Below are 13,175 nucleotides of genomic sequence, written 5' to 3'. Positions count from 1 at the left end.
ATGGAATTCTACCAATCACTGGCCACAAGGAACTGCCGAGCAATTGTGAAGGCCTTGGTTCTACTTTCAGGTGACACTGACAGTGATAGAGCATAGTGCCAATAACACTAAGGCTGCATGCTCAATCCCAGGATGGGCTATTTGCTGAAAGAGCTGGACTCAATGATCCTTGTGAGTGCCTTCCAGCTCAGAATAGTCTGTGATTTAGTGATATAATCAGAGCTACTATAGAGGCATGAAGCAATGGCTTACTAGGATTCGAGAGGCTTTCCTCTGATGTCAGTGCTTGTCATGCTGAATACCAAGCAACGTCCTACTTAAGGAGAAGCAATTTTAGTGTAGAGGTCTGAAAGGATTTACATTTAAACACAGTACACCTACCAAAATAAAAGTCTTTAGTAGGACAATCCACTGTCAATACAAGCAACATATGTAGTTACTCCGTACCATTTCATTACTGAGAATAGATAAAATAATGTGGAATTATGACATTCTTATTGGGGGGAAAAAAGTGCTAAACAGAAGGAAGCTCATTAGAGGCACTATTGGAGATGTTAGGGATTTAAGGGTTTTGTTTTAAAGAAGAATAAAGACATTCACATACATTTTCAAGATTTGGGAATACATTCAGCATTTCATAAAACTGGCATGATTTGAAAAAGGATCTGTTTTTCTGAAAACTGTAAAAATTGGTCACTTTGAAAAACTCTGTATATTTGGCAAGTTTGTTGTATGTGTGTGTGTGTGCACATCTGCATTGACCTATGCATGTGTACCAAAGGTATCTGCAGGACCTGAAATGGAGAAAAATTCTAATGATTCTGAAATGGTTGGAACATATGTGTATGTCTGTGTAGTTCCAAAATCACAGGCTGCTTGTATTAGAGAGCAAAAATATATACTATGCTTTTATGGTAAACAGACCCAAAATATAGTTAGGATATGATAATCAGATAGATATATCTATCAGATATAGAATAGAAAAACAAGCATCTGCAAATACACTCAGGAGGTCTAAAATTTCTTATACTCTTTTAAAAGAACATGGAAACAACTGCAGAAAGAAGAACTTGTCCTGTCACTTTGATTGGTGCCTTTTTGCCCTGAACATAATTGCTTATATTACTGCCTAAAGGGTACCTCATCCTCTGAATTCACATTATTTTTAGTGCAGAATGGAATGTAGCACATTGCAAGCTTTTGAACTACCCCAAGGCACTGACAGTATATCTGATTCAGAGTTTTTTGGTATGCTTTAGACAATGAATATTAAGACTCTTTACTTTTTTGCCCTGGAAAGGGGTTTGGATCAGATGATCTTCCAACCCTAATGATTCTCTGTTCTCATTGTGAATGATCTTATGACTTTCTCCAGCCCCTGCTCATGCTTAGTCAAAATTGTCACATTGTGAGCTTAGGGAGAGCCAGGGAAATTCCCACACATACACATAAAAATATGCATTCTCAGTCACACCTTGAAGATAAAAAGGTATCGATTGAAACTCTTACCATCTCTTAAAAATTGCGGCTTTCAACAAGTTTCCCCAAATATTTTTTTCCCACTTATTTGCAATAATACTTAAATGCATTACAGGCTTTCAAGTCAGTTTTTCAAGGCAAACACATTTGAAAGAAAAAGAAAATATGAGTGGTTCCAAATATAAATGTAAATCACATTGTGGCTCTTGTGGAGAAAATCTTTTACAATTCCTGAACTCTTATACAAGCTGCAGCTTCAGCAAATGAGCCAGGAAAGTTTGATCTCCTAGAACTAAACCAGAAAATAATTTTCTTCTGGCATCAAGAAGGCTTTTTAGAGAAGCTTGATGCAGATCTGTTGATATCACAGTTCAAAGTTTAAAAATAACAGACACCATTAACAGTTTCAGTTCATAGAGCCATTGCAAGCAGCTTGATTATATTTTTTCAACTCCTAAATCCATATTATAAAAAAAGTTTTTATTTTTGTACTGCTTCTGGCATCCATGATGCCAGAATTATACATTAAATTATTCTTCATACCAGACAAGCTTTCTTCTCCTACTAGAATCAAGGTTAGGTAGACCTTGGCCTTACTCGTGGTACTGGAGAACATGGACTTCAGTTTGGCTGACAATCAGATTTTAACTCATCTTGTTTCTATGACCAGCTCTGCTTTCTGTTAGCCCTCAACTCTGCAAGGCTCTCACAGGGATTTAATTATGAAGACTTCTTGACAAAAACTAATGGATGATTGCAGAAATATTTATTTTTAGAAGCTCACAGTTAAAAGTTAAAGAAAAACAAGCAGTGCACTTAGTTCAAGTTGTTGCCTTTATTTGTTCTACAGACAATAATGCAAAAAGGCAGCAGCAGGAGCATCTAGCAGAAATTATAAAAATAGCATGTATTTTCACTAGAGAAGTGAACTGCTTCAGTTGTTAGAACTGCTTTACATGAAGACGTTGTGAATATCTGAAGGGCAAGAGTGTATAGAAACCAAATTTCACAGCTTAGTATCTAGAAATAGTGAAAAAAGCAAACAAAAAATGAAAAGGCATAAACATACAGATTGACTGCTTCACCAATCATCATGAATGTATACTCAAGAGGTCAGTAGTAAAACCTTGGCCTTCTCCTCCTGGTATCTGATTTCAACAGAACAACAACACCAAAAACCCCCAAACCTAAAAATGAGTTAAAATCTGCAACCATCCCAAGCACTGAAAGCAGAAAGATGCTATGTGTGCAAGAGACAAAATAGCTAATGGAAGATTAGGTTGCAGACCTGACTTCTGTATTTCATTCAGGAAAACATTATTAAAACATTATTGTCTTTTTGTCAGTATAATTTTCATGTTGAAAACCTTGTCTGTGTGAAAGATTTCTCCCACATCATGAATTTCAGCCCACTATATGCCTGGGACATAGAAACAATTATAAAAGATTATTAGAGAGATGTTTTAGTCCAAAAAAGAGAGGAATGAAGATTCCCAGAGCAAGAGCCAACTTGAAAAATGAGAGATACCCTTAAAAATGAGAGATTCAAGGAAACCAACACTCCATCTGTGGATTTCTGGAAGCTCTCCTAATAAACAGATTGTTGTTTTGAAAATTTCCAGCAGTGGATGGATGGGTAAACTCCTTTGACAATGATCATGGAGAAGTGACCATTGGCACTAAGAAATGTATGTTCTAATGTAAAGAAAAAACAGCACTAACTCTTTCTGGATGTAAAAGAGTAGCAGCTGAGAAAATGGGAGCCATAATGGTGGTGATGAATGGAGAAAGGTGATAAGCATATTGGCAAGAATAATACTGGAACAACATAGTAATCACAAAAAGGGAATTCCAGTGTCTTGATATTGATGCAGCAACACTTGTTAACATATCATTGCTGAGAATATAAGATGTATATCCTCAACATCATTGTCACAACAGTGAAACCTCATTCTCTGGGGAAGCAATTATTTGTATCTTTGTCTTTTAAGACCAAACATAACTACAAAATCTTAGTGGGATACATTAAAATGTGCAATAGCAACATTTCTGACATATTCCCATAGCAAATGGTGAATGTCTGGTTTCACACAGACCACACTGCTTTTGCCACTCAGCATACCTTTTGCTCCACAAGTGAGACAGGGCCTGTACTGCCTTCTGAACCAAACTAGGTGGAGGTCAGGAACCTCTACAAAGATCCTGTCAAATTTGTGCCATGTATCCTTAAAAACTGAGGTGCAAATTCCAGGGACTTGCTATTTTATGAACCAAATTCACAAATTCAGGCTTTGTTTTCTGCTGTGAATGAGGAGAGATGATCAGCTCTGAATGTTGACTTTCATCCTTCTTTGTTGCCATTATCATCTAAGTCCCTAACCTAAATTAGGATCCCAGCCTAGACATTTCAGTAAGGTGCCTGCTGTTACACACTATGATTTTTGGCTTCATTAATGTGAAAGCACCCATATGATTAAATGTCAATGAAATACAGGTTCCTAATTCATTAAACTTAGATATTTATGTCGCTTAACGTTATCCACTGAAAGTCAGGCATTTTGCCTAATTAACTGTCTAGACTTCCCCTGTAACAGAAAAAAGAGACCCCCCTACTTGGAGGGGATGAATCATTCCCTGGAGGGTAACTATGACTACGGGCAAGTGTTAAAATATTCCAACCTATATCTAAATAGATGAGAATTTTTTTTCCTTGAATACAAGTGTTTAAAAACTTGAAGATAGTTGCTTCTAAACTCCTGAGACCTGGCTTAAATATAAAAACATTAAAACTTTTGTTATGATGCTTACTGCATGCGAGTACAGTATTATCATGATTTATTTTTTTCAGTGCATGTCAGAAGATAATCTTACTTCTTTCTTAAAAATAATTGCATTTAAGTGCATGAAGATTTTTATTCTTGGAAGGTTTCTTTTACATGGATTAAAAATGTGAATCAAATTGCTCTGAGTTAGCAATGAAAAGCACAGACACTGGAATCAAAGTAATAATTGCAAAATCAACAAATGTTTGCACGTGAATTTAAGATCAAAAGTACAAATTGTCCTTCTTTTCTTCAGCTTAGAGACAAAGAAAGATGAATACTGTAGGAATCACAGTAAGAAAATTTTATGTTTCCTCTGGGGATGTAAGTTTGGATTGTTTGGCATATAAATACTGCTTTAGTTCATACAGATTCCAACTCTGTAAGCAAACAAGTATCTGTGAGTTTTCCAAAATCAAAAGAATACTGTGGTGATCAGTCAGGCAACAATAAAAAATATTTTATTCTACTTAATATAAATATTTGATTTGAAACTTCTATTCAAATGCACTTTAGAGAAAAATGTAGGACTCAGCACTATCGCTTTAGGGACTGACTTGCTTTGTCTTGACTAAAATTAACCAAAAATCCACTTATGTATTCTTGCATAAAAGGGAAGCAGTGTCAAATGCATATTTAGTATACATGTGCCAGAATGATCTTTACCAATGTTCAGAATCAGATACTCTCCCTTTAGATAGCAGGCCACCAAAAGTCTTATAAATCAGGGATTTTTTTACTTGAGTACTGAAGAAGGAAAAGTATCTGTGTAGTGATAAAAAAAAAGTGTAAATTGCTATGTTTCCATGACAACAAGAACAGAAAAAATAGAGTAGATTTTAAGATAAGAGGGATTAACATATAAATATTTATTTGTTTTATAAAATTATTTTCAAAGTAGTCTATCCTCTGCTTCATTAATTCTGGACAATTAGGTGGCAGTAGATCCCAGTCTGGACCTCCCTATTGCCTCCATCACTATCACCACCACCACCACCACCACCACCAAAACACCCCAAGCATTACAGAATGAGATTCCAGAATAGTTCTGCCATTTTTGAATGACACTCAAATCCCAATTTACTTTATTCTACTGCAATTGTGCTTTCTTATGAGACAGATTCCCTAATGGATTACTTTTATTTCTTTTATGCTTTTGCTGTGAAAGCTCTGGAAAGACCACTAAAGTTTGCTTAACTGCCTCTTTTTTGAAAAGTTTGTAAGCATTTCAAATGTGATCCTGAACCACTGGCATCAAACTGAAGTGTTCAGACATTAAACATTGTTGAAAACAAGAATCTATCTCAACAGACAAAGCCAACAAAGAATCCATCATTATCTCCTAGCTTCTTTATAAAAGCCTGTTTTCAATATAAAAGAGTTAAAAGTGAGATTTAAGAGAAAAAATGAACATGGTAAAAATATGCTACTTTTCAAATATAAATCTAAAGGCATTTCATTTAAAAAAGAAAATGTATACTATAAGTAGAAATAGATATATACCATGATATATAGGTATATATATAAAACTCTGTAGTGTTGGCTGCTTTGATATGGATTTAGGGGAAAAAGAAATCTTACACATATTTTATTGTGTGGAGCAGAACTGGAGGGAAAGGAGCATGAACATCTGTCAAGTACCTTCACTGGTTAGAGTGTAAATTTAATCAAATTAGAAGAAAAATGTCCCTACTGCATATTGTTGTTTACTCCTCCAAGAATTTCTGTTGCCAGGTAGTAAGGCACAGGGAAAATATTTTTAGTAATGGATGCCATCTGTACTGATGTTGTGAGTGTGCACTAGAGAGCACAGACAGCACATGTGCGATATGACAGAAATCTGATCTTCTTTAAGGGATTTTCTCTTGAAGCAGAGAACTACACTTATGTGAGATTTCAGCAATTGAAAAGTGGACATATGTTACTGATTGACTCAAGGGGCCTAAGGCCTAAATCAGACTTTTTTTTTGATTCCTCATCATACTGGGAATTTGTGTATAAACCTAGGGATGTCACTTCAGCTTTGATTCTCCAGTATTAAAATAGGGACACAATAATCTTATCTGACACAAATTCTAAAGTTAGTGAGGTAAGCTGGGTTTGTTATAACAAGCATAAGGTAAACAAAGAAAATGTTATATTTCAATAGCTAAAATTATATATAGATATAAAAAGTATGTATCTTACTATGGAATTCCAGGAAATAGGATTACAGAGGTAAGATTACAAGGTCAAGGAAGTCAGACCATGTCTCATGCTCAGAGATGCATGAGGTGCTTGCTCTTTTCCTTGTGGAACTATAAAACAGTAAAGTGATCACACACAAGGTTTTAGCCACCAATGGGTTCATCCCTATGCTATTTGCAAATTTTTTCTGAAATCCAATTCAGATTATGAAACACCAGAGGTGTAAGAATGAATGCACTATGTTAGATGCAAGGTCCATCTATCCAGTACCCTTTTTCTGACAAGGATCAGCCAAAAGGTTCTGAGATATAAGAACAGATCAAAGACAGAGTAGTCTTATTTCCTGTCTGCTTTCCCAGGAAAGCTGGGATATGCACTTGAAAAGCAGTGCCACACAGGTTTCATTGCTGTAAGCCACAGAGCATGCTGCAGATGAAGGGCAGTTCATACAGTGAGGATGGCTTGAGGCTAATCTCATAGCTGGCTTCAAATTTTCTTGTAGATGCCCTATAAAAAAATATATATGTCTCTCAAAATTGCCCTCTGAAAGTACCTACTACTATTCAGTGACTAGAGAAGGAAATCCATATGAATATTTCAAACTGTATATACAACATTATAATGGTGCAGTGAGATGAATTCTACCCAGGTGTTTAAATCTTCATAAATTTTTTAAGGAACTTCACTGGCTGCAAAAGCTGTTAAAGGAGCAGGTACTAAAACAGTAGAGTAAGCCCAGAATGAAGTAGTCAACTAGGCAAACATGAGTCTCTCCATAGAGAACGAAGCTATGGGAAATCTAAAAGTTTATAAAATTCTGATAGGAAACAAAAAAAAAACCCTAAAAAATAAAGCCATATTAAGGAGAGGACATAAAACTCGACAAGAATAATACATATACAGGCTTTTATATTAATAACAAAATTTTAACCCCCCCATGGTTGCATTAGAATTTCTGTTATTAAAAAACAGGCAATGTATTATCCAGATGGAGAGTACCTGGCACCTGGTGCTATATTTTACAGAAATTCTTCAATCAATGCAGTGAATAATGTAAATGCATATAAAAAAACCACAGGATCCATGTGCATTGAAACTGTGTCTCAAACTGGCAGAAATATTCTGCACATGTGTAAATGAAGATTATAAAACAATTTCAAAACGCAAAATAGTATTCAAAGCCAAAAGACAAGCAGTAATAACACTGGGAAGCCTTTGTTTACCCTCATGTATGTTTAGAAGAAAGGGAAGAAGAAAGATATTAACTTTTTACTCATAAGTGACTCCTTGCTGACTTAGCTAGCCAGAGAACACCTAAGTGAAGAAACATCTCATGGTACTGAGTACTGAGCAAAATCTATTTAATGGCATAAATATCAAAAAAGCTCTTCTGTAACAGTGACAAAAATGGTCTCAAATTCAGATTTAACTTTACAAGTAGAAAGTCAAATCTACCTATTATACTGAATTTAAATGAAATAATTAATTACTTAAATCATAAAGCTTTTGAAAAGAAATTTAAAGGAATGGACAAATGATGGAAACTGAGAAGGGGGAGTGTATGGAGTAGCTTTAAATATCCTGTTTTATTAGCAGAATACATCTACCACCTACAGAAAAACTCGAAGAAGGTCAACAAGACCAGCAATGTCAAATGGAGTGCAAAGAAGACTTAAAAGTAAATGGATACATTTCAGAAAAGAAAGTCATATGCTAAGCAAAGAATAGAGAAAAAAACCCTCAACATAAATTTTAGCACTTTTTGGTATAAAAATAATGGCAGATCATGAAAAAATTTGAGGGGCTAGTTTCTAAAGAAATAAACTCTAATAAGAAAGCTCTTAAGGACATAAGGAAAGCAGGAAGTCTAAAAGAGCAACAGACAATTAAGTGTGTTCTGAAAAATAAAACCAAAACAAGAAATTAAAATAAACAGTTTTGGCCACAGACAGATTTAAAGAAGACCCTAAGCTGTGCCAAAGACTGATCTACAAAAGTGTCAGGAGAAAAGCTTTTGGAAGATAACTGACACAAGGTCAATTTGTGACTCCCAAACGCCCGATAGCACTCTCTCAAGACTTCTAAAGGATCTCAGATATAGCAAGGCTGACATACAGCAGTGATAGATAATTTGTCACTTAAATAAACTTTGGAGTGAGAGAAAAGGAAGTGGCAAATATGACTAACTTTAAAAGAGGGATCCAGGGTAGAGCATGAGAAGTGAGAATCTAAACAGTCTGACTTTGTATCTATGCAAATTGATAGAAATATGTAACAATGGAAAAATTAAGTATGTGGAGAATATAATGGGAAAAGTTAAAACAGCTTCTGCATGACAAAGTCATGCTTCAAAATCTGTTAAGGGTGATGAATTTCTAAAACGAAAGTCATCACTTTATCACAAAAGGCAAAAGACATCAAAGAAGTTCTCTCAGTTTCTTTTTAACTTTGGGACAATAGTTTAGGGAGAGCGTGGAGAAGACAGGCATGAATGAGAAGGAAGTCAGGATTGTAGTTGATAGATTTCTTGTGCCTGAGTTTGATATCATCTGCATAACTGATTTACTGAATGGCCTGGGAAGATGAGCAGGATCAAGGTCATACCTGGAGACTCAGAAGTTTGTTAGGGTCAGTCTGGATAGCTGCAGAGGGTCAAGTTTATTGCACAGATAGGTGGTGACTATGAGCTATAGTAAAAACACTTTCAACTTGAGCTATGATGGCAGACAGACAAGAGGATGAGATGTGGCAGAGGTTGGGAGATGCATTGCAAATAAACAGAGCTGTAAGGATACAGAGAATGACTGTTCTTAAACCAGCTGAATTGTGTCTTGGAAAAGCAGATTCTGTTTACGTGTACCTGTGTTGCTAAGTAAATCTCTTAAATTAAACTTTCACAAGTTTTATGTTTGTTCTACATACTTATGAGGGGTACCATAAAAAAGACAGAAAGGAGATTAATAGATTTGTCTTTGTAGCAAAGCCTGAATGCTGTGCAATAAATAATGCACAGGATCAAACACTGGACAATAAATGGACTAGCAGCTTATTAAAAGGAACGCTACCTACTCTTTGCACTGAGGCCAGAGTTTTGAAATTTATATTATGTAATGGGGTAATCAAAAACTGAATCATGATGCACATCCTTAACTAAATTTGCACTGGCATATTTAATTCTAAAGGTTTACTTTCTTTTAAATAAATTATATCATAATCTTACTTAGACTCTCCTATTTACTGAAGCAACATGAATACGACGTGTTTACATATCATTTTACATTCTAGAGTACATTTCAAATATTAAGTAATTAATCCTCTCCCAAAAATTTGAAAGTTAAGTAATAAATTTTTTCTTATGAAGTTCCAGAAAAGAAATTAAGCCACAATTAAGAAGAACACAGTTCAAAAGGGATTATTAGGTAGGTGTGATTTCTGGCACAAATATATTCTCCTTTCTTCCTTGAAAATCATTCAGTATTTCATCATCGACAATGCCCTGGGACTTGAGCTTTAAAATCTGTAAAGGCAGGGAAAAAATACATCCCCAAGGATTGAGAGCATTACAATTTCGTAATTTTCAACCAACCAATGTCTTTTACATTAAGTTTGAATTATTTGCCTCCTCTCTTGCAACACCATTAATATTTTAATTACAAATGTAAAATTTTTTTCTGTGCAGCAATACAGATTTCTTTTTTTATAGAAACGGTCTTGATCAAAACATAACAATTACCTTATAATCCTGCTTCTTCTTAAGTCCATTTTTTAATTGAAAATTCAAAATATCATTCAATTAAAAATCTTTTTGCTTTATCTTCTGAGATAAGACAATCAATATTTCAGCACAGTAGAGTACAGTCACCATCAGCACTGAACCTGTTGCACCATCGTATTTATGCCTCAGGAAATCTTTTCTGTTCTTGGCACTAAAGCAGTTGTACATTCATTCTACTAATCTCATATCATTGAGATCCAGGAAATGATCCCTTGCCTCCTTTCACCTTAAGCATTTTTAAAATACGCAAGACCTTGTACAACATTCATTTGTGTGCATAAAATACTAGAAGGGAATGCAATCAATAGAACTGAGTAATAATCTAAGAGGAGACACGACTGTTCAAGAAAACATTTCAGAAACATAAGTACAAATGAACCAGCGGCAGCCACCTTGGCCGTTTTTATGCATCAGGATGGTGTATGATATGCATCATAATGCTTGTAGAATCCATACACCATTATGCCAGTCAACCCACCTGGTGTGTCCAATGGCACAGTGCTGTGCTGTGGTTAAATGCCCTCGGGTCACGGAGACTGTCAGCAGCACAGTAGCTAGAACATCTGGTGGCTGGGGCAGCAATTTTGTTCTGGCCTAGCACTACGCTAATGTAGTCAAGCTGCTGCAGTCTCAAAGCTATGAAGTTGAGAGATTTTTAAAAAGTATAGTTATGTTTTTCATTTAAGTGTTCTCTAGTGCTATCACAGAGACAGAATTCCTACCAGGCTAATAAAATTTCAGACTGAAATGTGGCAAGCATTGCTAGTGGTGGCCTCTCATTATTGCTTTTTGCTCACCACTTCCAAAGCAGGTGGCTAAAGCACAAAGCCATGCTGTTGCCATTTAATAAGCAAAAATGGGGACTTTTAAAGTGGTTTATGAATCAAAGATGTGACGTTTCACACAAAAACCACTCGGTTTCACATCTCAAGCTCTTCACTTTGGAAAATTTATTTGTACTCATAACTCATGCAGACATTATGAAAAATTTCCTGTAAGATTATCAGTATGATCTGACATTGCTTACAACATCTGAGCCATTTTCATTTCAGATCATTTTACCTCTTGAGACTGATAAAGAGAAAAATTAATGCCTTCGATTTGGTCTACTCAGTTTGCATACTCAAGACTGTCCCACCATCCCAGAATCATCTGTAAGATCTCTCACTCATGTAAACTGATCAGCTGAAGTCTAGTATTTGTTTCATTGTTGCAGAAAATACTTGTCCTTTTAACTTATTTCAAGTTTGCAATACATATGGATATTTAATACTGCAACAGCAAAAGCAGCATTGATTTCTGCATTGAATTCTATAAATAAAAACTTAAAGTATATAACATAGTCATATTGAACTTCAGTGTAAAGTATCTCAATTGTCTGGGTGAACTGAACAAACATAATTCTATGGCAATTGCTGAGGCACATGAAAGATGAACAAAAGCAGCAAATGATGGCTATAAGCCAAATATTACAGAAGAAGTTGCCATGTGTTAGTTCATGCTATTTCATGCATGAAACAGTGAAATGTTGATGACTTTGCTTCTCTTTGTACAGATTAAAGCACATTTAAGAGCTATGGATACCTTCGTCTCTGGTGGTTTGTGCACAAGGTCAGAATTTAATTTTTCCTTAAGGTTTTGTGATAGTAAACCATCCAACAAAATACTGCTAGTCACTTCTACATGTATTGTTTTGCTCATTGTGATGGAGATATTGCCCATCTTCTGCCACACAAAATACCAGTAAAGTAAAATGCCTTACTGAAATTACTTCCAAGCACAATAAAAACATGTTCTTACTTGTTTAAGTTTTTTTAGATCTTCATCAAGTTCCAGGTTGTCCAAAATAACAGCAACAAACAAGCTGAGTAGAATCTACAAAACAAGTAAGTGATTTGTTAAAGTGAATCTTAAGAAACTGTACTTTCTTAAGAAGTATTATTAAGTAACATGGAAAAATGACAGCCCAAATGATCTAAATGGGATTCTTGCCTTTGACATCTGTTGAACTAGTATCATCTGCTACTATATATCAGCTAGCCATTTTTCAAGTAGTAAATTATTTTTTATCTCACCATACAATTATTATGAGCTTAAAAATGCTGAATTCTAGGTCTTATGACCAATGCATTATATATGTTTAACAATATACTCATTAAAATGTACTTCACATGAAGAGAAAATTAAATTAATCAGAAACAATAACAAAAGTCCCAACAACAACAACAACAATAATAATAAAAGAAATGCAAAGCAAAATCCTAAAACATCTTGTAAAGCTTAGGTGACTTTCAATTAACGTGTGACTTTTTAGTCATTTGACAGTCATTTACTTTGTGGACTTCCTTTTCTACTCAGAGTGCCTCTGTGAAAAGTAGCTAAATCCACTTTGGAAGAAAAGTTAGCTGTTTCATTATTTGCATGCATCACATGTATACAAAACTCATGTCACAGAAGAGGAAAATCAAGTGCCTCCATTTACTCTACATTAAATATTGTTTAGGTAATTTTCTAGGAGGAAGAATTCCAGGGAGAAAAAAAAAGCGTGTATCAGTATCAGATTATTACATTTCCCTTGTGTACAGATGCTGACCAGAGGCCAAAGAAGCTGAAAATGTGACTGATATAGCAAACAGAATTAGGAGTATCGTAGGTGAGGGAGGATACCACTGCTCAGCATATATTATCAGACAACTTCTATCTAAGGCAGTCAATATGTACACATACATAACTCAACAGCTGTCAGCAACTGCTGAAGTTTTAGTCTCTGAAGTTTGATGCAAACATCCTCAAGCACAATTGAGCTTCTACAGGCAAGCAGTTTCTGATACAGAAGAGAGGTACCAGAAGATATAATAACTCTTTTTTTAGATAGAGTTACAGGCCTAGAATTTTTCTGCTGTGTTGGACCA

General features: G+C 35.2%; 1 protein-coding gene across 1 annotated transcript in view; it reads right to left on the bottom strand.

Moving 5' to 3' along the window:
- Positions 1 to 13,175, bottom strand: part of NALCN (sodium leak channel, non-selective) — a 230,438-nt gene that overhangs the window by 74,914 nt on the left and 142,349 nt on the right. The window contains exon 15 of the mRNA XM_088051078.1: positions 12,064 to 12,138. Coding sequence (XP_087907204.1) covers positions 12,064 to 12,138 — 75 coding nt within the window. The remainder of the gene's footprint in view (positions 1 to 12,063; positions 12,139 to 13,175) is intronic.

The sequence above is a fragment of the Pseudopodoces humilis genome, chromosome 2 (genome assembly GCF_049639895.1).
Source record: "Pseudopodoces humilis isolate 2021_Gansu_Grassland_sample_001 chromosome 2, ASM4963989v1, whole genome shotgun sequence".
NCBI classification, from domain to species: domain Eukaryota; kingdom Metazoa; phylum Chordata; class Aves; order Passeriformes; family Paridae; genus Pseudopodoces; species Pseudopodoces humilis.
The sequence above is the reverse complement of the archived record's forward strand: the minus strand, read 5'-3'. Positions and strand labels throughout refer to the sequence as shown.